Source organism: Thamnophis sirtalis, unplaced genomic scaffold, assembly GCF_051295495.1.
Source record: "Thamnophis sirtalis isolate CommonGarterSnake01/CBP01778 unplaced genomic scaffold, rThaSir2_p1.2 scaffold_10, whole genome shotgun sequence".
In the NCBI taxonomy this organism is placed as follows: Eukaryota; Metazoa; Chordata; class Lepidosauria; order Squamata; family Natricidae; genus Thamnophis; species Thamnophis sirtalis.
Window position 1 is genome coordinate 12,631,602 of NW_028261390.1, and position 24,417 is coordinate 12,656,018.

General features: G+C 41.4%; 1 protein-coding gene across 1 annotated transcript in view; it reads left to right on the top strand.

Moving 5' to 3' along the window:
* The window catches only part of LOC106555465 (putative E3 ubiquitin-protein ligase HERC6), a 35,086-nt gene that overhangs the window by 2,864 nt on the left and 7,805 nt on the right, over nucleotides 1-24,417 (top strand). The window contains exons 2-17 of the mRNA XM_087724094.1: nucleotides 1,039-1,195; nucleotides 2,281-2,357; nucleotides 3,792-4,019; nucleotides 6,567-6,661; nucleotides 7,342-7,463; nucleotides 7,776-7,918; nucleotides 9,577-9,635; nucleotides 10,053-10,180; nucleotides 11,275-11,334; nucleotides 13,349-13,445; nucleotides 14,687-14,876; nucleotides 16,604-16,755; nucleotides 16,849-16,956; nucleotides 19,395-19,502; nucleotides 21,257-21,424; nucleotides 24,254-24,400. Of these exons, the coding sequence (XP_087580220.1) occupies nucleotides 1,039-1,195; nucleotides 2,281-2,357; nucleotides 3,792-4,019; nucleotides 6,567-6,661; nucleotides 7,342-7,463; nucleotides 7,776-7,918; nucleotides 9,577-9,635; nucleotides 10,053-10,180; nucleotides 11,275-11,334; nucleotides 13,349-13,445; nucleotides 14,687-14,876; nucleotides 16,604-16,755; nucleotides 16,849-16,956; nucleotides 19,395-19,502; nucleotides 21,257-21,424; nucleotides 24,254-24,400 (2,039 nt within the window). The remainder of the gene's footprint in view (nucleotides 1-1,038; nucleotides 1,196-2,280; nucleotides 2,358-3,791; nucleotides 4,020-6,566; nucleotides 6,662-7,341; nucleotides 7,464-7,775; nucleotides 7,919-9,576; nucleotides 9,636-10,052; nucleotides 10,181-11,274; nucleotides 11,335-13,348; nucleotides 13,446-14,686; nucleotides 14,877-16,603; nucleotides 16,756-16,848; nucleotides 16,957-19,394; nucleotides 19,503-21,256; nucleotides 21,425-24,253; nucleotides 24,401-24,417) is intronic.

Sequence of the window (24,417 nt, forward strand, 5' to 3'; positions counted from 1 at the left end):
TAGGGCAGTGATGGGGAACCTTTTCGGCACCAAGTGCCAAACTGGAACATGGGCGCATGTGCGTACCTGCGGACATGCCAGAGCACCCGAAACCCAAAGGTCAACTGGCCGGTGTGCGCATGCCTATTTTTGGCTGTTTTTCGGGTTGTTTTCAGGCCATTTTTGAGCCATTCTCAGGCTGGGTTTTTTTTGCTGTTTACAGGCCATTTTGAGGTCATTTTCAGCCCCCTAAAACAGCCCCCAAAGCCCCCAAAACAGCCTGTTTTTTAAACCAGAACAGCAGCTGGTAACAGCACGTGTGCCCACAGAGATGGCTTGGTGTGCCACCTCTGGCATGCATGCCATAGGTTCGCCATCACAGAAGTAGGGGGAAATGGCTAACTGCTGCTCAACCACCTCTCTTCAGCCGAAAAGAGGAAAGCAACGAGGAGGGACACTGACATACTTGACGGTCACCACTTCCACCTTTCTGTCAGCATTTCTATTCTGTCATGTCCCCTCATCTCTGTGATGACCATTTCGTCGTCGTCCTCGGACCCAGGCTCTGACTGGGCCATGACACTCTCATTCTCAGGGATCCAGGTGCAGCTCATCCTCAGTGACATCAATGTGAAAGTCATGTTTTCTACCCTTTTTGAGACTTAAGTAAGAGCAGGCTCAAGGGGTATGAAATCTGATGGGCTGTTTTCAGCCTGGATAGAAGGTGAGAAGACCAAAGAAACAAGACTGAGGATTAGCATCTGGTCTTTCGTTGATCCTAGATCAGGGGTGTCAAACTCGATCCCATCGTGAGTCGGATGAGGACTTTGTTTGCCCTTTGGGAGGCTGGGATGGGCACGGCCTAGTCATCTTGCCCAACTGGGTGGGTGGAGCCGGGATGGCACAGGCCGGTCACTTACCATCCGTGGGACGGCCCCGCAGGACAACTCTGGGCCTGTTGCAAGCTGGATCCGCCCTGCGGTCCGCGTGTTTGACACACAGACACACACTCCTCCCGGTCCTAGGTCCTTCTAATGACCATTTTTTCCTCCTGGAAAGAACCAATCCAAGCCTTGGAAGCCCAGACTATCATCTATGTAAGCTGTGGAAAGGAGCATTCATTGGCCATCAGCAGCCAAGGGATGGTATTTTCATGGGGAGCTGGTGGTTTTGGACAGCTTGGCACTGAGACGCTAAAGGACTCTTCGACTCCAAAGTAAGTAACCGATTCATGTTGTCGCAAAGTAACCTATCTAAGCCATAGGAGTCCTTGAATCAGTAAAATGCAGGTTAGAATCCTGACTGCACACTTGGGACTTTCTTCTAGCTGTGGATCTGTCCTGCATTTCTGACTTGGAAAAAACCGGATAGCTTTCCAAGCGGGAGATGTTATTAGATGAATTTGTGACTTTTGTCATGTTCCTTTTCATAGAAGCAGGGTGTTTCCTTTCTTGCTGGCTAAGACAGCTTGGAAAAGTTGTTGCAACAGGTCTACATCCCTCCCATAGCTGGAATGGGAGGCTTACTGGTATAGGCACTGCTTCTTTAGACAGTTAAGGAAGCATCACAAAATAGCAATGGCAATATTGCAGTAGCACTTAGACATATTACACCATCCCGTGGTGCTTTACAGCACCCAAAGGGTGGTTTACAGCATATCACCCCCAACAATCTGGGTCGTCATTTTACTGACCTTGGAAAGCTAGAAGGCTGAGTCAACCTTGAGCCTATCAGGATTGAACTTCTGGTTATGGGCAGAGTTTGCCACCAATTTCTTCTTTCATAAGCTATCATAGTGCACAGTGTACTTCATCAGTCTGTTTCTATCTTATTATTTGTTCTTTTTTTTAAATGTAGCTTTCCCTAATCTGGTACCCTCAAATATTTTGGTTTGCAGCTCCCATTATACCCTACCAACGATGATGGGAATTACAATCCAACTAACCAGTGTCAAATATGGCACAAAATCATCCTAGAATAGAAGCTAAAGAAACAAATGATTTAAAGGATTATTCCCAAAAATCTTGCTTAATGTTCAGTTACAATTTTTTTAAATTAGCATATGTGTCTTGTGTAAATAAGATTTGAAATTATTACTATTAATTAAAATATTTGATATTTTTGTAATGCTTACCCTATTATTCATTTAATTAACTAACAAAGCAATTTTTAAATAATGGTAATACTCAATTTCATTTTAAGTAGATAAAACTGCCATGTCAAGAATCTTTATATGATGATGTGGTTTTGTATCTGGAATACTAATGAATTATTTCTCTTCTTGTTTGGTAAATTCTATAGGAAAATAGATTCTTTATCTAGGTACAATGTTATACAAGTTGCTTGTGGACACTATCACTCCATAGCACTTACCAAAGGTAAGAACTGATTTTAATTTTTTTGCAATAACTTTTGCTATTTTCTTGCTTAATTATTTTGTATGGATGAGCAGGGAGCTCGTTTTTCTGCTACCAGTATTTCTGTGCATCTACACAAATCCTTCTTTTTAGTTTAAGATTTTCCTAGGTAGAGACTAGATTCCCTAGGGATTACTATAAATCTAGTTTTCGTACAGAATTTAGAGGGCAAAGCTCGGTGCAAACAGATAATTCCGAGAATGATTATCTGCATCAATGAAATGAAATAACTATGGATAAATTCCTTTACTTCTTCCTGCTGATTTTATCCTATTCTTTGAAACCGTTCCCGTTAACTCCTATTTTTTCTACTCTCTTCACTAAAGATAAAATTACAATGATTTCTTAAAAATATTGCATTTAGTGAACTCTGGTCCATGCCCCAAAGCTCCTTTCTGAGTAGCAACAGGATCAGACCCAAAGTTATAAAATGCAATAAATAATTTCAAGAAGCTTTTTTTAAGGCAACCTGTCTCCTATAAGTAAAGTTAATCTGAAATACAATTGGTCCTCCTATTTGAGCTAAAACATTTCTGTTGTCATAAATATGAGTCAGTTGCCAAGCATCTGAATTTCGATCACATGTCCATGGGGATGCTGCAATTGTTGCAAGTGTGCAAAATGGAGATAAGTCATTTTTTTCAGTGCCATTGTAACTTCAAACAGTCACTAATATGTAATCAAGAAGAATGCAGATCTGTGCATGTGATGACACTTACTAGCCTGGTAGTTGTCATATGTGGTAGCTCATGTTAGACTCTGAATTCTATTACCCCCAACCACTTAGGGAAGATAATGTGACATGGAAGGTATTTTCATAAAATAGAAAGTTTTGTGTTAATCCATGGTTATCTCTGAATGGTTTTTGTGATATTCCACCAAAAATCATTCCATGAATCTACAAGATTTCAGGAGGGAATGGATACAATTTGGAGGGCATGATAATCGATTGTTCACGAGATCTGGCAAACCTGTGAAATGTTTGCCATCTTAAACGTTGAGGGACTACTTTTGTCTACCTCAAGCCTGTCAAACTCAATTTCATTGAGGTCTGCATCAGGGCTGTGGTTGACCTCGGGGGGGGGGGGAGGTGGGTGTGGCCAACTGGGCAGGCATGGGCAGCTTGATGCTACTGCCCAAATTGCTGTCATGTATCCCCTTCGCAATGGGTAGACTGGGCTGAAGCCACGCTGGCCCGATATTTCCTCTTCCCATGGGGTAGATGGGCCAAAGTGACATGGGCCGGCCACTTACATTTTTCAGGACAGCCCCACAAGCTGGATCCGACTACATTGAGGGCCCTTGTGTTTGACACCCCAGGTTTACCTGAACAAATTGCCAATTTATATTCTAATCAATGTAATGGTGTTTTTTCCCCTTTCCCCCGCAATGAAGATGGCCGAATTTTTTCCTGGGGACAGAACAGCCATGGTCAGCTGGGTCTTGGTAAAAAAATTCTATCCCAGTCTCAACCGTGTAACATTTCCTCTCTTGCTGGCATCCCCTTGGCTCAGGTGGCTGCTGGTGGGGCACACAGCTTTGTCTTGTCTCATTCTGGAGTAGCCTATGGCTGGGGAAGGAACAATGCACATCAGTTGGGTTTAAACCAGAAAACTTCAAAAGGTAAGTGTGTCTTCAAATTATCCCAGGAAAAAATGTCCCTGCTGCATGGTTACTTCCTTTTAATTGTCTCTTTTATTGAAGAGAAAATGTTTTGGGAATATCAAGAATCAAGAATAAAAATGATAAGTGCTTTGATAAATGTCTTTATTTTGTTCTTTCAAACAGAAACTACATCAGGCTTGAGGTTGCTAAGCACATGATACACAGTGACTTAATAAAATTGGGATTTCATGTCATTAGAGTAATAAATTTCCTTTCATCTGTCTGACACCTGCAGTGATTAGCATTATTAAAAACGCACTAAGCCAAAATATGTTTCTAATGTTATTATATCCCAGCCACTGTGGATTGTTAACATGGTTTTTAACTCAGTATGTTACACTTCTCTGGCCATTTGAAACAGAAAGAAACCTGGCTAGATTGGTGTCTTTAGAGGGATAACCAGGATACCTGTCAAATCTGTGAAGGTTGTTGTTGGATTTTAATTTAAGAGATAAGAGACACTGACTCCTTTTCATCATCATCATCATCTCAACCTATAAACAAATGGATCCAAACCTAAAGATTGCATCTATATAAATGAAGAAATCCCATCCTAGATCTTTTCCTTACCTCCTTAAGCGGAGGAGAAGACAGATACCTGTAGACTTGCATTTGGATAGAACTGGTTCCCTCCAAGCTGGGCAAAAATAATAATAATAATTAAAATTAAAAAATTAAAAATGTTAAACTAATGTATTGATAGATAAAATCAGCAGAGATGGGTTAGAAATGGTGATTCTCTTAAAATAAAACCCGAGTGTAGATATTTTCTGTCATCCAGGCCATGGTTATCCCACAGTGCTTTTTCAAGAGGCAGCTGGATTTCCTTTGCTTTTCCTTGAAGATGTTTCATTTCTCATCCAAGAAGCCTCTTCAGTTCTGCAGAACAGTTCTTCAGCAGAACTGAAGAAGCTTTTTGGATGAGTTTTAAAATAAGACTCAGATGTATAAACAAATTGGAAATCTTATCTCTGGGGAACTTGCAAAGGGATTCCTTGAGATATCATGAAATCTTTTTTGCCAACTTTTGGGAATTAAATTTCAACAAAAGAGGATTTGGAGGGAGGGAATGGAATGGGAATTAGGTTCTAGACTTGTAAAACAATCAATTGATACTTTGGATGACCTAATTTGATTCCGTAGGTGATTGCTAGAGGTTTTCTTTGGCATAGGAATTAGTCCTAAAAAAGTCAGTATCTCCCTGAATGACCTAATAGGTCAGGCTGAGTCTGGTTGATCCCTTAAGTATATATTTTTGTTCAGAAAAATACTTGTCTGGCGCGGGATAGATGAGAGCTAAGTTTATCATGTACAATCTTTAAAATAATATCATTAAAATATATAAAATATATCTGACATAATTGTTAATCATTAAATAATTAATGAAAGTTATTATTTTAAAGTTATTATAAGTTTGAATTATTGGTTCAAAGTAGAATGTGAGCACAAACAATGGTAACGATGGCTTGAACTCGTATTTATCCCCTGGTGAGAAAATGTGCATTCAGCCCATTCAGTATCTTTAAAATGCGGCCTGGCATAGTGTAGAACAGGGGTGTCACAGCCCCTTCACTTAATAACCAAGAAAGAAACCACTCAACTCCATTTTGCAGAATTAAGTGTACTTTTACTGATCACAAGTAATGAGAAGCTAAGCAAAGCTGGATCTGAGCAAAAGAGTGCGAAAGCAATAGATATCAATACATGATTTATTCCCCTCCCCTTGGTACCCCAGTCCATAGTCCAATCGTATATCTCCACAGCTGTCAGGTGGGAGACATCTTCAAAAATCATCATCAGGTTGGTATGCTGGAAAGTTGGCCTTGGCGGGAAACTCCCCTTCTTCCACATGCGCAAACGACTGGTGTGAACAACTCTCAATTAACAGTCCTCCTGTACAGATTATTTCCCTCACCCAAATACCATGCCCTCCCTCCCCGTTTCAATGGCAGCCGAAAAGCAAGCAGCAAAACAGAGGCTGACAAGGGGTGGGTAACTATGGCAACTTTATTACCTGTGGACTTCAACTCCCAGAATTCCTGAGCCAGCCATAAGGAATTCTGGGGGTTTAAGTCCACAGATTGTAAAGTTGCCATAGTTACCCACCCCTGTTCTAGACTATGCCAGGCCGCATTTTAAAGATACTGAATGGGCTGAATGCACATTTTCTCACAAGGGAACAAATACGAGTTCAAGCCATCATTACCATTTTTTGTGCTCACATTCTACTTTGAACCAATAATTCAAGCTTATAATAACTTTAAAATAATAACTTTCATTAATTATCCCTCACTTGAAAGATGGAGACAATTCTAAGGTTTACATTTTAGAAACTTCTAGAGTGGCTTTTCAAAGCTTGCTATAACTACTTTAATTCAATTTGTGTTACACTAATTATTTCAGTCACACTTAATAAATAACGGCGTATTTTAATAAACTTTGGGATGGTTCTTGGAATATTCATATAAAATGCTGCAGTATTCTGATGGTTATTTTTTTCAACAGAACAGATCTTCAAACCTTACTCAGTAGGTGCCCTGAGAAACCTTGAAGTGACTTATATTAGCTGCGGAGATGAACATACAGCTGTTCTCACCAAGGTATTGAATTTGTAATGAAGCTTCCATACTGCTAGCAGCAGTCTGTTAACTGGATATTGAGAATTGTTTTGTGGAATATTCCAGAAGGTTTGAATACTAAATGTAACAAATGATGGAACTGGTGAGGTCTTTATGGTGTGGCCCCCAACCTTTTGGGCACCAATGATTGCTTCAGAAGCCACCCAAATTACATTATTGAATTTAAGAATTAGAATAACTATTAGAAGAAATTTCAGACATTTTTGAACTTTATTTAAAATGGGTCATTGTAGTGAATAGGATTTCAATTAGCATTTTTCCCCTTCTTTGCTCATAGGTGAATATTTTTGGTTTTTCTCTTTGACCGGAACCATTTTTAGCTTTGTTTGAAGCTTTCATGTTGCTATTTTCCTGGATTAGGAAGGAACTGCCGGATTAGAGACATGATCTTACACACTCTAAGAGTGTGGAAGTGAAGAAAATATGTTGGAACCTTCAAACTATTTTGATTGACCCCTTTTTCTTGCTGCCAAAGACCGTGTTGCAAAATGACATGGCCGCAGTTGGAGTCAGGCACATCTGCATGCAAATATAACCTTTGTCCTTCAAAACAACATGTAGTTGCAGAAATGTTTAATAAAACTAAAACAGGTAGATGGGGAGAAACCTGATGGTGCTGGATTTGTTTACATCCTTCATAGAGTGGCAGTGTTTTCACCTTTGGAGATGACAGTGCTGGACAACTAGGACACAACTCTTCAAAGACTGGTCCTCAGAAAATCGATGAGATTGATGATCGAGTTTCCCACATTTCCTGTGGAAGGTATGTACCATCTCTTTCCTTCTACATCTATGTGAGTGGTTACATATGTGCTTTCAAGGGAAATTGATATAGCTTATATAAAAACAAAATCCATTTAAAGTGCATTGAGCACTTCTAACATTTTGGAGGCTGTTGGTTTACCAGAAACTTTAGATGATGAGAGGACTATACATCTGTGACATATTTAGATACATCTGCAACATTTTTAGGGAACTTATATTAATATGGCTTTTCTAAACCATAACAATCCCAAACAGATATAGAGCAGAGTTGTTCATATGGGAAGCTGACAGTATTTTTGTTTTTCTGCAGTTATCACACTCTTTGTGTCTCTGCGTCTGGGCAGTTGTGGTCTTTTGGACGTGGTCTCCTGCAGGATACGGAAAGTTCGGCATCGGAGAGCAGACAAGAAGAAAGAAATTGTATTGACCTCAATGTTCTTCTTGCCCCTAATGGTACCTTTTTTGTAAACACAAATACAGAATGCAAAATAGTGTTATTGCAAGAATGCATGGGGGCAACATACAGCCACATATGAGCTCATTTAAGACATACCATAGTTTGAAAACAGAAAGGTGTCCCTTTCAAAAGTGACACCGAAAAGTCAGATTCGATTTGCGTATATTTTATTCAGTGTTTGATTGCTGATCTTTTTGACATTCTGATCAAATGTTCTTGGAAGTTCTTTGGAGTTAATTTTTTCTAGATTTTTGGGTCATGCTTTACTCTAAAAAGCTGATATAAATACAACTTCATATTTTTTTTTTTAACACCAAGATCATTCCGAAACTTTGTAAAATGGTTTGGGTTGAGATTTAATGGCTAGATGTAAGTTAACTAATGTATTTCCATGGCTGAGGGTGGACTCAAAACTGGTTATACCCTAAATCAAGACCTTAATTTTTATTTAATTTGATTTGCCCGATTTAGAGTTATCCATCTCATTCACAGTATGACTCTTAGGTGGCGTACAGTTAAAAGCATAAAAATGTAGCATTTAAAAATGCAGTATAGATTGATTATCTGGTAGCTTTTGAAGTGCAGAACAGGCTGACAAGAACTGGGAAGAGTACAGATGAATGTACGTTTATCCTGGTAGAGAAAAAGGATGTACAGGTAGTCCTCAACTTATAAAAGTTCATTTAGTGACCATTTAAAGTTACAACCACACTGAAAAAAGGGAGTTATGACTATTTTTCACACTCACAACCTTTGCTCCATCCCCAAGGTCACATGATCAAAATTCAGACTCTTGGCCACTGGTTCATATTTATGATGGTTGTAGTGTCCCGGGGTCATGGGATCCCATTTTGCAACCGTCTGGGAAGCAAAGTCAATGGGGAAGCCAGATTCATTTAACAACCTTGTTACTAATTTAACTAATTTAACAACTGCAGAGATTCACTTAACAAAGGGGCCAAGGAAGTTCGTAAAAAGGGGGAAAGCTCATATAACAAATGTCTTGTTTAGGAATCATAAATTTTGGGTTCAATTGTGGTCCTAAGTCAATGACTACCTATAGTAATTTTAGGAGTCTCACATTTTAATCAGTTGGCAGGAGCGTAGAAATAGAAAATTGCATAGCTATGTAATTCCTTGAGCTGCAAAAGCAAAATAAAGGTTTTTTTTTTTAAATATAGTAAATTCTGAAATTCTAATCTAATATGCACAACATTCTGGCTGCAAAATTAAACTTAAAAGTATGATTGGAGTGAGCACTAAATTCTCCTGTTTCTCATGAAAAGAAAATGTATATTTCTGTTAGTGGAGAACAAGAGAGCTGCTGCATGTTTATGTTAGAAAGTTTAAGGAAGACAATTTTGAAGGACAAAGGAATTATAAGCTGCAGGTGAATTCCTTCTGGAACTTTCAGAAGCACCCCCACAAAGTTACACTGGAAATAACAAGAGAAAGGAAGGAGGAGAAGTTAAAGAAATATTGTACTTATTGCAATAATAATAACATCTGTCTGATGTAATGCATTTTTGAATATTCAGTTGGCTGAGTTTCATGTTTAATGAATAAAGTATATAATAATAATAATAATAATAATAATAACAACAACAATAACAACAACAACAATAATAATACACTTATATTCATATCATTGTAGAATTATTGGGAATCCAAATTTTTGCTGGAGCATATGTCAACTTTGTCAATACATGTCAGGTAATTTTTTTTATTTCTTTTGTAAACTGTCTTGACTTCAACATCATTATCAAACCATCAGTAAGCTAAGTTTCTAGTAGTAGGCTGTGTAGCACTTCAAATAGATTATAGCAGATAGTATAAATGAGGACTGCCTGCATTTTGTGGATACAACTATTCTAATAAGTACCGACCTAAATCAAATGTGTTATTTGACTGAATACATAAGTTTCTTCTCTTTACATAGACATTTGGATGATTCATCAACTTGCAATGATATTTGTAAACACAATTTCCCAAAAGTTGCATTCCCATTTTCTACAGGATCATGAATGAGAAGTGACCGTGAATCTCCGCCTTCTCAAAAGTTTACATCATGAACCGTTGGTTATGTGAGATAGCAACAACGCTTTTTCATTTGGATTTTCCTTTCTTCAGGCTTCTGCATGTACTAATGCAGCCACCTCTTTGGAAGTCTTGCCTAGGATCAGCCAGCTGGACAGAGGACTGATTGAGAAATGGAAGTCAGCAGAAATAAGAAGTGAAGCACAGCAGAATGCTCTAAGGTTGCTACTTGTATTGTCTTGTATTGCCTGTTTCTGATGATAAAAATGTACTTCTGTAAACATCTATCAGCCCTTTGTGTAGTCCAGGCAAGAAGCACAACCAAGAGTATCTCTATTGTAAAGCTACATTAGCAGAATTTTCCACATCTGAAAGTACATTTCCCCCCCACCCACCTTCTCCTTTAGACTCTGAAAATTTGTTGTTTCCTGCAAGATTTCCTGCTTGAGCAGGGGGTTGGACTAGAAGACCTCCATGGTCCCTTCCAACTCTGCTACTTTGTTATTCTGTTTGCCATGCCCCCACTCCTTCTGCAAGCTCAGCTCCCTAGACCAGGGGAGTCAAACACATGCACGCTCACATTTGCGATCCAGTAGGGAAGGTAAGTAAATCCCACCACCCTATCTGTTTCCACCCTATCAGCAGATAGTGGATCAATGAAGGATAAGATTTAAATTTCTGGAGCTTGAACAAATGTTAATGAGAGCAATTAAGGTATTATGCACTGTGCAAGTTTTCCAAACAAAGACCAATGTTATTTCTGAATGGACATTAAGAAGTCATTCTTTTTACAAGGAACTTGTAATTCTCCAGATGTTGTTGAATCTTAAGTTTCCTGCAGTTCTCATCATTGGCCATATCAAGAGCTGTTTGAGATTGTAGTTCAATAACTTCTGGTAGGCAATAATTTTCTACAATTTTGATCCCTGTCAATGGTGGTATTTCATTCAGTACCACAGTATGATATAATTGACTGTTTCTGCTATAATAGCTGATGGCAAATTTTATAGCCAAAGGGAAGAAAAGAAGTAGAAGATGTGAGATTTGTACACTAACATAGGTGGAATTATAAGATTTACATGGAAGTTGGTGAATTCTTATTTATAAGGATGGAAGGCTGAGTCAACGCCTGATGAGATTTGAACTGCCAAATTGCAGTCAGCCGGCAGTCAGCAGAAATAGCCTGCAGTACTGCACTCTAACCACTGAGCCACCGTGGCTTACGTTGGACACAGAGTTATTTCCAAGCAAGTATAAAGCTGTGTTGGTATGCTATGGTTTGATTAATTGCTTTTCTTTTCTATCTTTTTGATAGGGAGATAAAAGAAATTTTTTCCTCACCTCCTTGCTTAACAGCAAGCTTTTTACAAACAAGGTGAGTCGCCTCCATTGTACGCAGCAGTGCGGTTGGATTCTTGGGAGAGAATTACAAGTCCTGACTCACTAGTGCAGGGATCCCCAACCTCAGGGGCACGCCCTACTGTCTTGCTGTGGCCTATTCGCAACCAGGCCTTGTGAGTGGTGGGCTGGTGTGCATGCGTGCATGCAGGTCGACTCTCGCAAGTGGCAGTCTGGCAAGTATGTGTGCGTGCAGCTCATCTTGTGCAAGTCCAGTTGTGCGTATGGGCGCATTGCCCCACCACCAACTCCCCTTCCCCAGCCAGACCACCAAGCCGCTAAGGTTGGGGGATCTCCTCCTCCTCCTCCTCTTCTTCTTCTTCCATATCCATCATCGGACATTGGCGATCATTTTTATCAACAGTCACATGAAAAAGTGCTGTTGAGTTTTGACCAAACTACTCCCTTAGATTTTGAAGCCCTGATGTTCTTCTTTGGCTGGACCTTGACCTTGTTTGCCTTCAATCTTTCCTTGAAGGATTAAGTGAAGTATGGTTTATTTTTCTGGGTGTTGCATCACTTGTCCAAAATATTCTGACTTTAGCTTTTTAATGGTTTTGATGGGGATCACTATATTATTGTAACCACAGTGAATTAAACATCTGAAGAAATTGTTTATTGCATTTATCTGCCCGCCCCCCACTTTCTATGCAATCAGGACAATATTTCCAGACCAGTTGTAAATTCCCAGCCACTTTTCAAATTGGGCTGCAGAGTGGTTAGTAGATTAATTAACCTAATGAACCAAATTAGCTCTGTGACAGAATTAAGACTTTGGTCTAAATCCATTCCAAATTCTTCAAATCATTATGCTGCAAAATGTCCCATTACCCTTAAAAATGAAGGCGCTAGGTCAATGATGGCTAACCATGCCGAAAGCACCTGCACCCATAATACAAGGTGTGTGTGCCCCCGTGCGCAATTGCATCCCATCCTGCGCCCCATTTGGGCCCAGCGGGCCTCCCTGAAGCTTCCTCGGGTCAAAAATGGGACATGGGGGGGCGCACCCACTGTGTTCCTCCTCTCTGCACGCCTACGCTGTTACAGGAGTTATCTCCGCCTCGAATGCCGCTTTATTCCTCTCTAGCATTCATCTCCATTGTTCAGTGATGCATTTCCTGCCTCTCTAGGATTTACTTCTATCTGCTCCTGTGACTGTGAGGCACTTCCTGTTCCTGTTGGATGTATATGAATGGCTTGTATAGTGTTTTACAGAGACCCGAAAATCAGTTGTCCAGTGGTGCATTCTTGGTGGATCTCAGCTGGGGCTCGCATGCTGGCAGAGAGGCCTCCGTGTGCCATCTGTGGCATGCGTGCCATAGGTTTGCCATCATGGCCGTAGGCTCTTCAGATTATTAAAGGATTTCCATATTGCCACTGCTTGCAGACCCATAACCCTAACAGATATTTGGAAGAAAAATTGCAGTCGTCTTCAAATTTGCTAATCTCAAAAAACTGAAGACAAGGTGGAAAAATCCCTGCCAGGCCATGGCTATTCTGAATCTTGCAATAACAAACACCCCATCATCTCCAAACTATATAAAAGGAGATAAAACACATTATTTGTCCTCCCCACCCATATTCTTATTTCAGTTCTTATCTGGTTCTATGATGTAAATAGCATTCTGTGCGCCTTTGGCGTTTAGTCATGCCGACCACATGACCACGGAGACATCTTTGGACAGCGCTGGTTCTTTGGCTTTGAAAACTGTTCCCTAGAGTTGGTAACGATTAGCACATATGTGCGAGGGAAACCTTTACCTTTACCTATGCTGTAAGTAGGTAAGTAATTAAGTAAATTTCCAGTGGTTTATCTGAAGAGCCTTAAATCCTGATAAGTCTATCTTCTCTTTGAACGATCTGATGCTCAAAAGCTAGGAAATATAATGTAGGTGGTCACTGTATACAATTTCTGAACGATAGCTTTAAGAAACATGTGATTGAGTCTTGGACATTCCTCAGAAAATGGACATTCCATTTTTCCTTCTAAGATCTGATGTGTCAATGGACTGTTATATCCCAGTGAATCTTCAAGAAGCAAGAGAAGTTTTGAAGGAACTTGCTACGACAGATTGGATTGCTCAGCAGGTAAAGAAAAAATATTTTTCTTTCAATATAGGGATTATTCCTCATTGGACGGTCTGTTGATTGTTCTGTGATCAGATGAGAGAATTCATAGATGGACTGGTATATAATCCTGATCCCCCAAGTGGTACTTCCAGTTGTGTGAAGGTTGTCCTAACAGTTAGAGGATTAAAAAACCCAAAATTCTAATCTAGAACACAAGGAGAGCACCTGGCTTCCCACCACAGCTTTAGTTGCCTTCGGATAACTATTATCTCCAGTTGGAATGTAATTTCTGTAAGAATTCGCTGTAGATCTCCCTGTGGAATTGGGAGCTCTGCCTCTTCATGAGTTCCAATTACACAGAAATCCTGTCCTGATATACTCCCTTCCATCCATTGCCCATGTCCACATAGCGCACTACAGAGTAAAAACAACAAATAACATTAAGAAAAAATCTCATCCACTTTCCCCTACCCCAACAGATGCCACAGCCCCGCTAAGATTAAAAACACAGCAGAATAAAGTTATGGAAAGCCAAGCAGGAGGTGACTCCACAAAGCTTTATGAATCGAATTATCTAGAACAGGAGTGTCAAACTGGATTTCTTTCAAGGGCCGGATCAGCATTGTAGTTCTCTGTGGGCTGGCAGCGGGGTGGGGGATGGGAGCAGGGGGTAGGAGATGGGACAGATGCCTCCTGTGGCATCCTGCCAGCCAAAACAGTTTGCAGGGTGCCTGCACACAGACCCCCCCAGTGCCCCATTTTTGGCCTGGACATTCTACTGCAGCACTTTGCCCGCCAAATCTCCCAGTCGAAAATGAGCCTCGTGAGGGCCTTGTGAGGCCTTTGTGTGGCCCGTTTTGGACGGCAGAGGCACCAAGGGCCGTTCCTTTGATATTTCCAGGATGACCCCATGGTCCAGATTTAAACATCTTGCGGGCCAGATCTGGCCCCTGAGCCTTGAGTTTGACATCCCTAATCTAGAACATAGGAGATACACAGCGAAGGCTTGCAACCTGATCCATGCAACCTCAATCAACCTCATGGGACAATAGTGTCTCTTGGCAGCCCCTTTCAATAGCTTCTCACTTAAGACAGATTCAGTCCTGGCAAAGTAATGTCTGATCATGCAACCTGGTGCTACACCATAATGGGCTGCAATTCAGGAGTGGGCAGGGCAATAATTGTTCCTTTTTGCATATCTGCTTTTCTTCTGAAACTAAATAGATTTGAAGCCAGCTATACCTACTGTTTTTAAACAGATCTGTTCTTCCCTATCGGGCAACCTATTTCCTGCTCTTCCACGGAGTTCTCCTCACCAAGAAGCTTTTGCTATTTTTCTTCTGATACCTCAGTGCTGTGTTGCTCAGGGAGCACATGAGATGCCGTCACTAGTTTTACAGTTTGCTGAAGCTGTCACAGGTCTGAGCGAAGGCTCGTCCAAGATTCTAGGTGAGTTTGGCACAATTCTCCTTTTCTCTTTTCACACATCCTGTGTGGCCCCCATTCATATATTATATCCCTCAGTCTCCCAGCTCAAGAGAATTCTACATTTTTTCAGCAAAAGCAGTAGAGCCATAAGCATAGAAGGTATCACAGATATAATTTTATCCAAGATAGCTATCCAGTCTATGTTTAAACCCCTCCCGCGAAGGGGAATCTATGTCTTCATAAGGCAATGTATTCGGTTGTTTGATGGCTCTGACTGTAGGGCTTCACTGTAGATTCATCTCAGTAATTCTAATCTTGCCCTCCGGGGTAACAGAGAACTAGTGCATTCCTGTTGAGGCCTATCAGCTGCCAGCAGAGGTGGTGGAATACTCGGATGATGAGGAGGTTGGGGAGGAACTTGGGCCAGTTCTGGAGTCTGGGGAAGGCTCTGAGGGATGCTCTGCCTTAGAAGCAGAGGTAGAGCCAGGGCCCTCCGACATTTCCCAGCTGCCTTCAGAGTCAGAGATAAGTGGGGAGAAAGGACAGCTGGAGCCTGTTCCGGATGCGTATATGTTGGAGAGGAGGACAAGGAGTTGACTCGAGAAGAAAGGCACATGTGGAGGCTGAATGGCCCCACCCTGGCTGGGGAATAAATAGAAGAAAAGGGGAAGCATGTTCGTAGGAGACAACAGTTCGGATTTCTTTTGGAAGATTTGCTTATCAAGGTTCCTGCCTCAGAGACTGCTTGCCAAAACTTAATTTACTGCTTTGAGGCTGGAGGCTCCCAGCTGGAAAGTACCCCAAGGAACAGGTCTGTTATTGCAGTAAACCCTTTGAAGGATTACGGCCTGGACTTTTCGGTGTGTGAATACCATTAATTCACAGTAGATAAATAAAGAGGGGTTTTTCCAGACAAGGAGTCTGTTTATTGGTTCTGCTAAGCTGGGTCAGAACAAGTATTTTTTTCTGTCTGACAAACCTTGTTGGTTTGTTTCTTTAAATTTTGAAGCCATCCAGCGCCATGTGACTTCCTGTATGAAATAAAGCAAGAAAGAAAATGAGGAAATCCTGAATATCTAGAATGAGAAACTCAACACCTTAAAAAAATCCCACAGAAAACAAACAAGAGCTCCACAGCCACCCTACTCCGAGACCAGGGAACAAAGCCAAGTTTTCAATGGTTTTCAGAACCTATAGCTGTGATGGCGAACCTCTGGAACACTCTGCATGCCATAGGTGGAATGCAGAGCCCTCTCTGTGGGCACATGTGCCATCTCCAGGTGCCCTTCTGGTTTTTGGCCTGCACTAGCTAGTCTTTGCGAGCGCTAGAGCGCCGGAAAACAGCATGAAAACGCCCAAAAAAAAACGCCCCCCAAACAGGTATGCGCGGACCAGCCAGCTGGTCTTTGCCAGCACCAGAGTACCAAAAAATGCCTGAAAACAGCCAAAAAACAGCAATGCTGCAATGGTAGAAGCGGAGAAACAGTCACAAGTCACTTTTTTTCAGTGCTGTTGTAAGTCAAGGACTATCTGAATACAAGGGGTTACTTCAGAGTAGTTTCTTGATTGTTGTTCACCTATAGACATTAATCTTGGAATCTAGACTACAGTTAAGATTGACTTTCTACTCCTCAAAACATTGCTTATTTCTTCTGCAGCCTCATCAAGGATTTTCCTCATTTTGGCTTACTAAGCATACGATTGATTCTGTCTATATTTTTAATGACTTGAAACGATCTTTCTTTCAGAAAAGTATTGGTCCTTGTTGCCCGGTCCGTTTTTCGAGCAAATAGTTCAAATGTTGAAGACATGTGTGTCAGCCATGTTGCCTTATTATAACCATTTCCCCAAAGACAAGACATGGATTGGTACCCTCAAAGTGCTTAAAAAGCTGTATAAGGTATGTCTGGTGACTTGGAAGTGATTGTGGAGAATTCGTACTGCCTCTTGATACAAAACCCATGGCTTTGACCTATAAATATTTTCCTTCAAGGTCAACATGAAGGCTGAATGCCAACTGCAAACAAGTACTTTCTGCATAGACGAAATTGCTCAAAAAATTAACTTAATAGGAGATTTACAGAGATGGAAGTTACAGGAAGTAAGTATAATTTTACATGGTCTCTTGGCCTTGTGTAGACGGAAAGTATTAGAGCTCATGAAGCTTGGACAGAAGTGAAATGTCCTTGGATTGAAATATATTCTTGCTTTATTCCCCATTTCTCCCCAGATGAAAGTATTTTGGTCAAAAAAACCTGGGTTAAAACATCACGTGAATCCATAATATGTTTGGTTTTTGCTTAGCATGTTAGAGCAGAATAGAAACAGGCTGCATAAACAGAGAGAAAGAATCAAGATCACACACAACGTTCATATCACTTTATAATGCCCTGGTAGAGCCACATTTGGAATACTGCAACCAGGTTTGGTCACCACAAAGTAAAAAAGATGTGGAGACTCCAGAGAAGAGCAACAAACATGATTAGCGGACTGGAGGCTAAAACATACAAAGAACTGGGTATGTCTAGTTTGATCTTTTTTTTAAAGACCAGGGGCGACATGATAGCAGTCTTCCAATATCTTGGGGGCTGCCACAAAGAAGAGGGAGTCAAAGCACCTGAGGGTGGGACAAGAAGCAATGGCTGGAAACTAAAAAAGGAAAAAAGCAGCCTAGAACTAAGGAGGAATTTCCTGAGAGTTAGAACAATCGGTGGAACAACATGCCTCCAGAAGTTGTAAATGCTCCAACACTGGAAGCTTTTAAGAAGAGATTGAATAACCATTTGTCTGAAATGGTATAGGGCCATGAATGGCAAACCTATGGCACCTGTGCCAGAGATGGCACGCAGAGCCCTCTTGGTAGGCATGTGCACCACAACCAGCTGCTGTTGTGGTTTCCAGTGCATGCATGTGTGCTGACTAGTTGGTGTTTACATACGCCGGAGAGCTGGAAACCCGAAGACTAGCTGGTTGGTGAGCATGCCCACCGGCCATTGGTCTTCAGGCTTCCGGTGTGCGTGCACATTGCTGTTCGGCACTCGGTGCCAAAAGGTTTCGCCATCACTGGTATTGGGTTTCTTGTCTAAGCAGGGGGCTGGACTAGAAGACCTCCAAGGTCCCTTCCAACTCTGTCATTCTATTCTGTTATTACTAGAAGAATAGAATTGGAAGGGACCTTGGAGGATTTCTAGGCCAACTCCTTGCCTAGGCAGGAAACCTTACACCAGTGATGGGGAACTTTTTCGGCATCCAGTTCCAAAAAGGGAGCACTTCAGGCTCATCTGGGCCACCACCAGGAAGAGGAGCTGCATAGTGGGGATGCGCACGCCAAAAAATGAACTTCCGGTTTCCGGCACCAGCCAGCCAGTCTTCCAGTTACTGCCACACATGTGCACATGCCAATCATCTGTCTGGCCGGAAAACAGACAACCAGCCCTTCTGATTTCCGCCACTGCTGCATGCACAAAGGCCAGCTGATTGTTGCATGTGCATGCGTGCCAGAAATCCAGATGGGCCATGCTGCCCGTGCCAGGAGACATGGCTCCATGTGCCACCTTGGGCACATGAGCCATAGGTTCACAATCACAGCCTTACACCATTTCAGCCAAATGGCTATCCAATGTCTTCTTAAAACCTCCAGGGTTGGAGCACCAATAACGTCTGGAAGGAAGCCATCCCACTGACTTAATTGTTTTAACTTTCTCCTTATTTCAAGGTTGGTTCTCTCCTTGATTAGTTTCTATCCATGTTTCTTGTCCTGCCTTCAGGTGCCTTGGGTAATAGGTTGAGTCCCTCCCTCTATTTTTTGTGTCAAGCCCTCAAATATTGGGACACTGCTATCTTGTCGCCCCTGGTCCTTCTTTTCACAGCAACGGTCATAACTATGAACCAGTTGCCAAGCATCTGAATTTTGATCACACGATCATGGGGCTGCTGCAAAGGTCATAAGTGTGAAAAAATGGTTATGTCTTTTTTTCAGTGCCGTTGTAACTTTGAACAGTCACTAAATGAACTGTTGTAAGTCGAGGACTATCTATAACTGACACATTAGCCTGACTGAGAGGTGAAATGGACTGCTTTACTGTGGAATTGGGATATTCTAAATTAGGGAATGTGTGATTTTTCCTTCATAGCAGTTATCTAATTGTGCCCAAGCATAAACCTTTGCTTTGAGAGAGATGGTTCGTTATTTTTATTTTTGAGGTATTTTCATGGAATGGAATGGAATGGAATGGAATGGAATGGAATAGAATAGAATAGAATAGAATAGAATAGAATTCTTTATTGGCCAATGTGATTGGACACACAAGGAATTTGCCTTGGGTGCATATGCTCTCAGTGTACATTCATCAAGAATCATAAGATACAACACTTAGTGATAGTCGTAGGATACTAAATAAGCAATCAGAAAGGAGCAAAAAAAAATATTGATGCAGGTTGGAAGCCAAAGGGACAAAAGCAGTTGAGAAGTAAAGAAGGTTTTATGAAATATTCTTTGGTTTCAAAAGTTTTCCATTTTCCCCACTTTGCAATATGCAGAATATCCCAGAAGAAGAGAAGTTAATCTGTTTATGTCATTTTCCTTTCATCTACAACGTAGCAATCAAGAGGGAAATACTTTATTACATGTCCTGTGTTCTACAAGAGGTAAAGAAGTAAACCATTCTTGCTTATTAGAGAGGTGGTCGGATTTCTCTTGTTTTCAAAAGAACGTGCAATTTTTTCCCCATGCAAAAAAAATTGGGCTTTGGATAGGAAAGTGGAAAAGTGTTTGGGAAAAGACTGATCAAGAATTTGCTTTGGGGAGAGTGGCATACCATTTGTGTAGAACAGTCTTTTACAACCTTGGAAACTTTAAGAGGTATGGACTTCAGTTCCCAGAATTGGAGTCCACACCTCTTAAAGTTGCCATAGGTTGGCCTAGTGCAGAGGTGTCAAACTCAAGACCCAGTGGCCAGATCCAGCCTGTGGGGTGCTTAAATCTGGTCCGCAGCCCCAGCCTGCAAATATTAAAAGACTGGCCCATGGTGCCTCTGCTGGCCAAAAGCGGACCACATGGACACCCCATGGCCCATTTTTGGCCTCCCCGGCCTCCAGCAGCATTCTGCTCACCATGGCCACGTCCACCCTGCTTACATCCACCATAGCCCCCCACCCCACACCCAGCCCTCAGAGGTCAAACACAACCTTGATGCGGCCCTCAATGAAACCAAGTTGGACTCCCATGACTTAAGAGTCTTGACAATGAGTCCCTTTGTATCTTATGGACGAAGCCCCCAATTTATTTGCTTGTTTATATTTTCACCATCCAAAATGTGATATGGAGTAAAACTCCCCCCACCATAATCAGCAGTAATATGACCACAATTGAGCCCAAAATCTCTGTTGCTTAAATGAGACATTTGTTTAAGGACGTTTTCCCCCATTCTAACTTTTCTTGCCGCAATAGTTAAGTGAATCACTGCAGTTGTTTAGTAACACGGTTGTTAAGTGAATCTGGCTTCTCCATTGACTTTGTTCGTCAGAGGGTCGCAAAAGGTGATCACATGACCCCGGGACACTGCAACTGTCGTAAGTATGAGTCAGTTGCCAAGCATCTGAATTTTGATCACGTGGCCATGGGGATGCTGCCTGCGATGGCCATAAGTGGGGAAAACATTCATAAGGCACATTTTTCAGTGCTGTTATAACTTTGATCAGTCACTATATGAACTAATGTTAAGTCGAGGACTACCTGTAAAGACAAAACAACAGAAAGAAGCAAGCAAATAATGAATATTGCAGGAACCTCCATGCAACCCCTTTTTCCTGCCACTTTTCCTGCAGTACTTTGGCCTCAGAAGCAGTTGCATATAGTACAATGTGTCTTGGACACTGGACGCAGCGTATGAATGGTCTGAATAAAATCAATAGAGTTTCTTAAAGGGTCAATTTGGTTACCATTTAAGGAAGCTCCAAATCATATTTTAGTTCATTCCCTATCATCTTTCTCTGCTAGCACTTTGAGAATGGAGATTTAAGGAAATGTCCCAAAGGTACTTTTCTTTCAAGAAGCAACTGGACTTTCTGGCTTTTTTTTGGAAGACATTTCGCTTCTCATCCAAGAAGCTTCTTCAGCTCTGACTGAAGAAGCCACCATCCAGTCAGAGCTGAAGAAGCTTCTTGGATGAGAAACTGCCTCTTGAAAAAAGCACCTTTGGGAGAGCCATGAACTGGATGACTGAGAATCTCTATAGACATTTAAGGAAATGGTTGAATGCTGTTAGGTTATTTGAGGAGAAAATGCTGAAATATAAACACCATCATCTGAATTGCCTTAAAAGCCTTTGATTTGCTTACATTTCTTCTATGATAAAATATGAAAAATGTTGATTATCTCTTATCCCTCTGGACATCTCCAGTATTTCCAAAAAAAAGCTTATTATGAATTGTTGGATTCGAGGCTGAGAAAAAGTGACTTTCCAGAATATCCTACCTTTACTCTGAAAGTACGACGCCACTTCCTCATTGAAGACACCTGGCACAAGCTTAGTATAACAGAAGACATCTACCTGAAAAAGTACCTGCTGGTGAGCTACCTGTGATCTTTTGATGCAGTTACCTGAGTTTTGAACCTGAGAAGTTTCTGGCGTAGCCTTCAAAATGGGAACTGCATTTTTTAAAATCTATCCATAAAGTGTTTGTTTGTTTCTATCACAGTTATACAGATAGTCTTCAACTTACAACAACAACTGAGCCAACATTTTTTTTAAATCCCATTTTTTATTAGGTTATAAGGATTTTCTGAGGCCCCTCAGCTTCCGGAGCCTGTGACAGAAATCACTGCGTGGCAGTTAGAAACTGCTGCACGGTGTTTTCTTTCCACGTGCACGGCTGCGCAGCCGTGCACCTTAGAGGGAACATTATAGACTAGGGGTGTCAAACTCAAGGCCCATGGGCCAAATCTGGCCCACAGGATGCCCACAGGGCTGACCTAGCAATAGCAAAGGACCGGCCTGCGGTGCCTCTGCTAGTAAAAATGAGGCATGGAGGGAGCACCCCTTTTTGGCTGGTAGAGGGCTATCAAAACTAAAAACAAAACAAAAGAGAAATGTTTCCCCTTTTGCATTTGAGCATGCAAGAAGGGGCAGGAAAGGAGAAAGGGAAAGGGGAAAAACAAAGAAAAAGATGGGAAGAGAGCGAGGAAAGAAAAACAGGGAAAGAGGGGAAGGAAGAAGAAATTAGAATAAATAGGGAAGGACAAGGAAAAAAAGGAAGGAAGGAAGGAAGGAGATTACAATGAGAGTGAGGTAGTCTCAGGGAAGTCCTGCTTTAGCACTTGACCATCACAGGTGCCCCCCCCGACACAAGTCCCATGTCCACCACCTCTCTGCCCTGACCCTCCAAGGTCAAATACAACCCTGATGTGGCCCTCAATGAAATCAGGTTTGACACCCCTGCACCCTCCCTTTTCAGAAATTTCTGTATTAAAATATGAATCATACTCCTTTTTTTTTTTACTTTATCACATTTATCACCCATTGATGATAAAAAGTCCCTTTATTTTCACACTTCCAATATTCATTTGACATACCTTTATAAATCTTATATAACTTGTCTGGTGTTAAATATCTACGATACATGATCTTATAGAAATTCTCTTTTAGATTATAATTTAATCCAAAATTCCTTTCCCACGGAATCATACTGTTTTACAATTCATATTCATTTCTGACTGAGCCCACAATTTCGGTTGCCAAGTTGTTAGGTAACTTTTGCCCCATTTTATGACGTTTCTTGGCACAGTTGTAATTGTTAAGTTAGTAACAGTTGTTAAGGGAACCTATCTTCTCCATTGACTTGACTCCATTGATCACATGACCTCAGGATACTGCAACCTTCATAAATGAAGACCAGTTGCTAAGCAACTGATTTTCGATCATGTGACCGTGGGGATGCTGCAAAGTTCATAAATGTGGAAAGTGGTCATAAGTTACAACAATTTTGAATGGTCATTAAATGAATGTTGTAAGTCAAGGACTACCTGTGTTTTGCCTTAATTCTAAGAAACTACACACAATGTAGAGGTTGAAGGTCACCTCTAATTTTTCTTCACCTAACAGCAGTGGAATAGCTTGGCTGAGTGATGGGTACAAAATTAGCCAAAGTGTTCAAAGAACATGAAATCATTTTGACCTTCTGCAAATTCAGAGCTTTTATGTTATTCACTAAAACAATTCAACATTCTTCATCATCTGAAGAAGGATGTTTCTGTTTCACTTCTTTCATACAATTCTTAAAACTACAACTTCTCAAATTTTGCAGAATCTTGAGTTGCCTGGGCATTTCCCATGTCTGTTCAGAAACCTTGGGGACCCTTGAAAAGAAGATTTTGAAGCAGGTGGGAGGGGGATTATGATAGGGAACCATAGAGAGGCAGCTTCATGTATAGTGGTGGGATTCAAACTTTTTACTACCGGTTCTGTGGCTCTGGTGTGGCGTGGCATGGTGGGCATGTCAGGGGAAGGTTACTGTAAAATCCCCATTCCCTCCCAATCAGCTGGGACTCTGGAGGCAGCAAATAGATGGGAACAAGGCTAGCCAGAAATAGTATTTACTGGTTCTCCGAACTACTCAAAATTTCTGCTACTGGTTCTCCAGAACGGTTCACCAACAAAAGGGCAAACGACAAAAGCGCGCCCGAATAAACCGCGGTGACAAAACCGCGAGTTCTAAAGTGTGCTGACGAATGAGCACTGCAGCGCGCTGACAAGTGCGCCAATAGAAGCGCGCTGTAAACCTAAACCTAACCCTAAACCTAACCCTAAACTTAACCCTAACCCTAACCCTAAACTTAACCCTAACCCTAAACCTAAACTTAACCCTAACCCTAACCCTAAACCTTACCTTAAATCGCGCTTCTGTCGGTGCGCTGTTGTCAGCGCGTTGATGATGTCGCGTTGATGACGTCGCGGTTTTAGCGCCGCGCTTTTGCCGTGTGCGCATTTGTCGGGTCACGCTCCAGAACTGGTCAGAACCTACAGAATATCACCTCTGCTCATGTAACTTTCTGAGATCTGCTTCCAGCCATTGCTCTAATGGGGCACAAATGAGATTACTGGATGAAGACTAAGCACAATTCTTAACCTCTGTTTAGGGGCTTTTATGGACACTGATTCCTCAATTGTCTTCTCTCAGTGAAGACAACAGATGCCTTGAACTATCCCAAAGGTGCTTTTGCAAAAGTCAACTGGAGTTCCTTGGTTGTTGTTTTTTCTTCATTTTCCAAAAAGAAAAACCAAGAAAGCCCAGTTGCCTTCTGGAAAAGCACCTTTGGAACAAACATGACCTGGATGATTGAAAATCTCCATGGACATTCTTTGGACTATTTTTCCTTTCTTCTTCACTTGTTTTGGCAGGTTCAATTTGAAAAGGAAATGGTTGGATATGGAGATGCAGGTTACCTGGTGGAATTCTTTTCAGAAGTGTTTGAGAGGCTGGCACAGCCAGAATATGGGATGTTTATGTATTGTGAACCGTGTTCCCCAATGTGGTTTCCTACCAAGGTAAGTTTATCAGACCC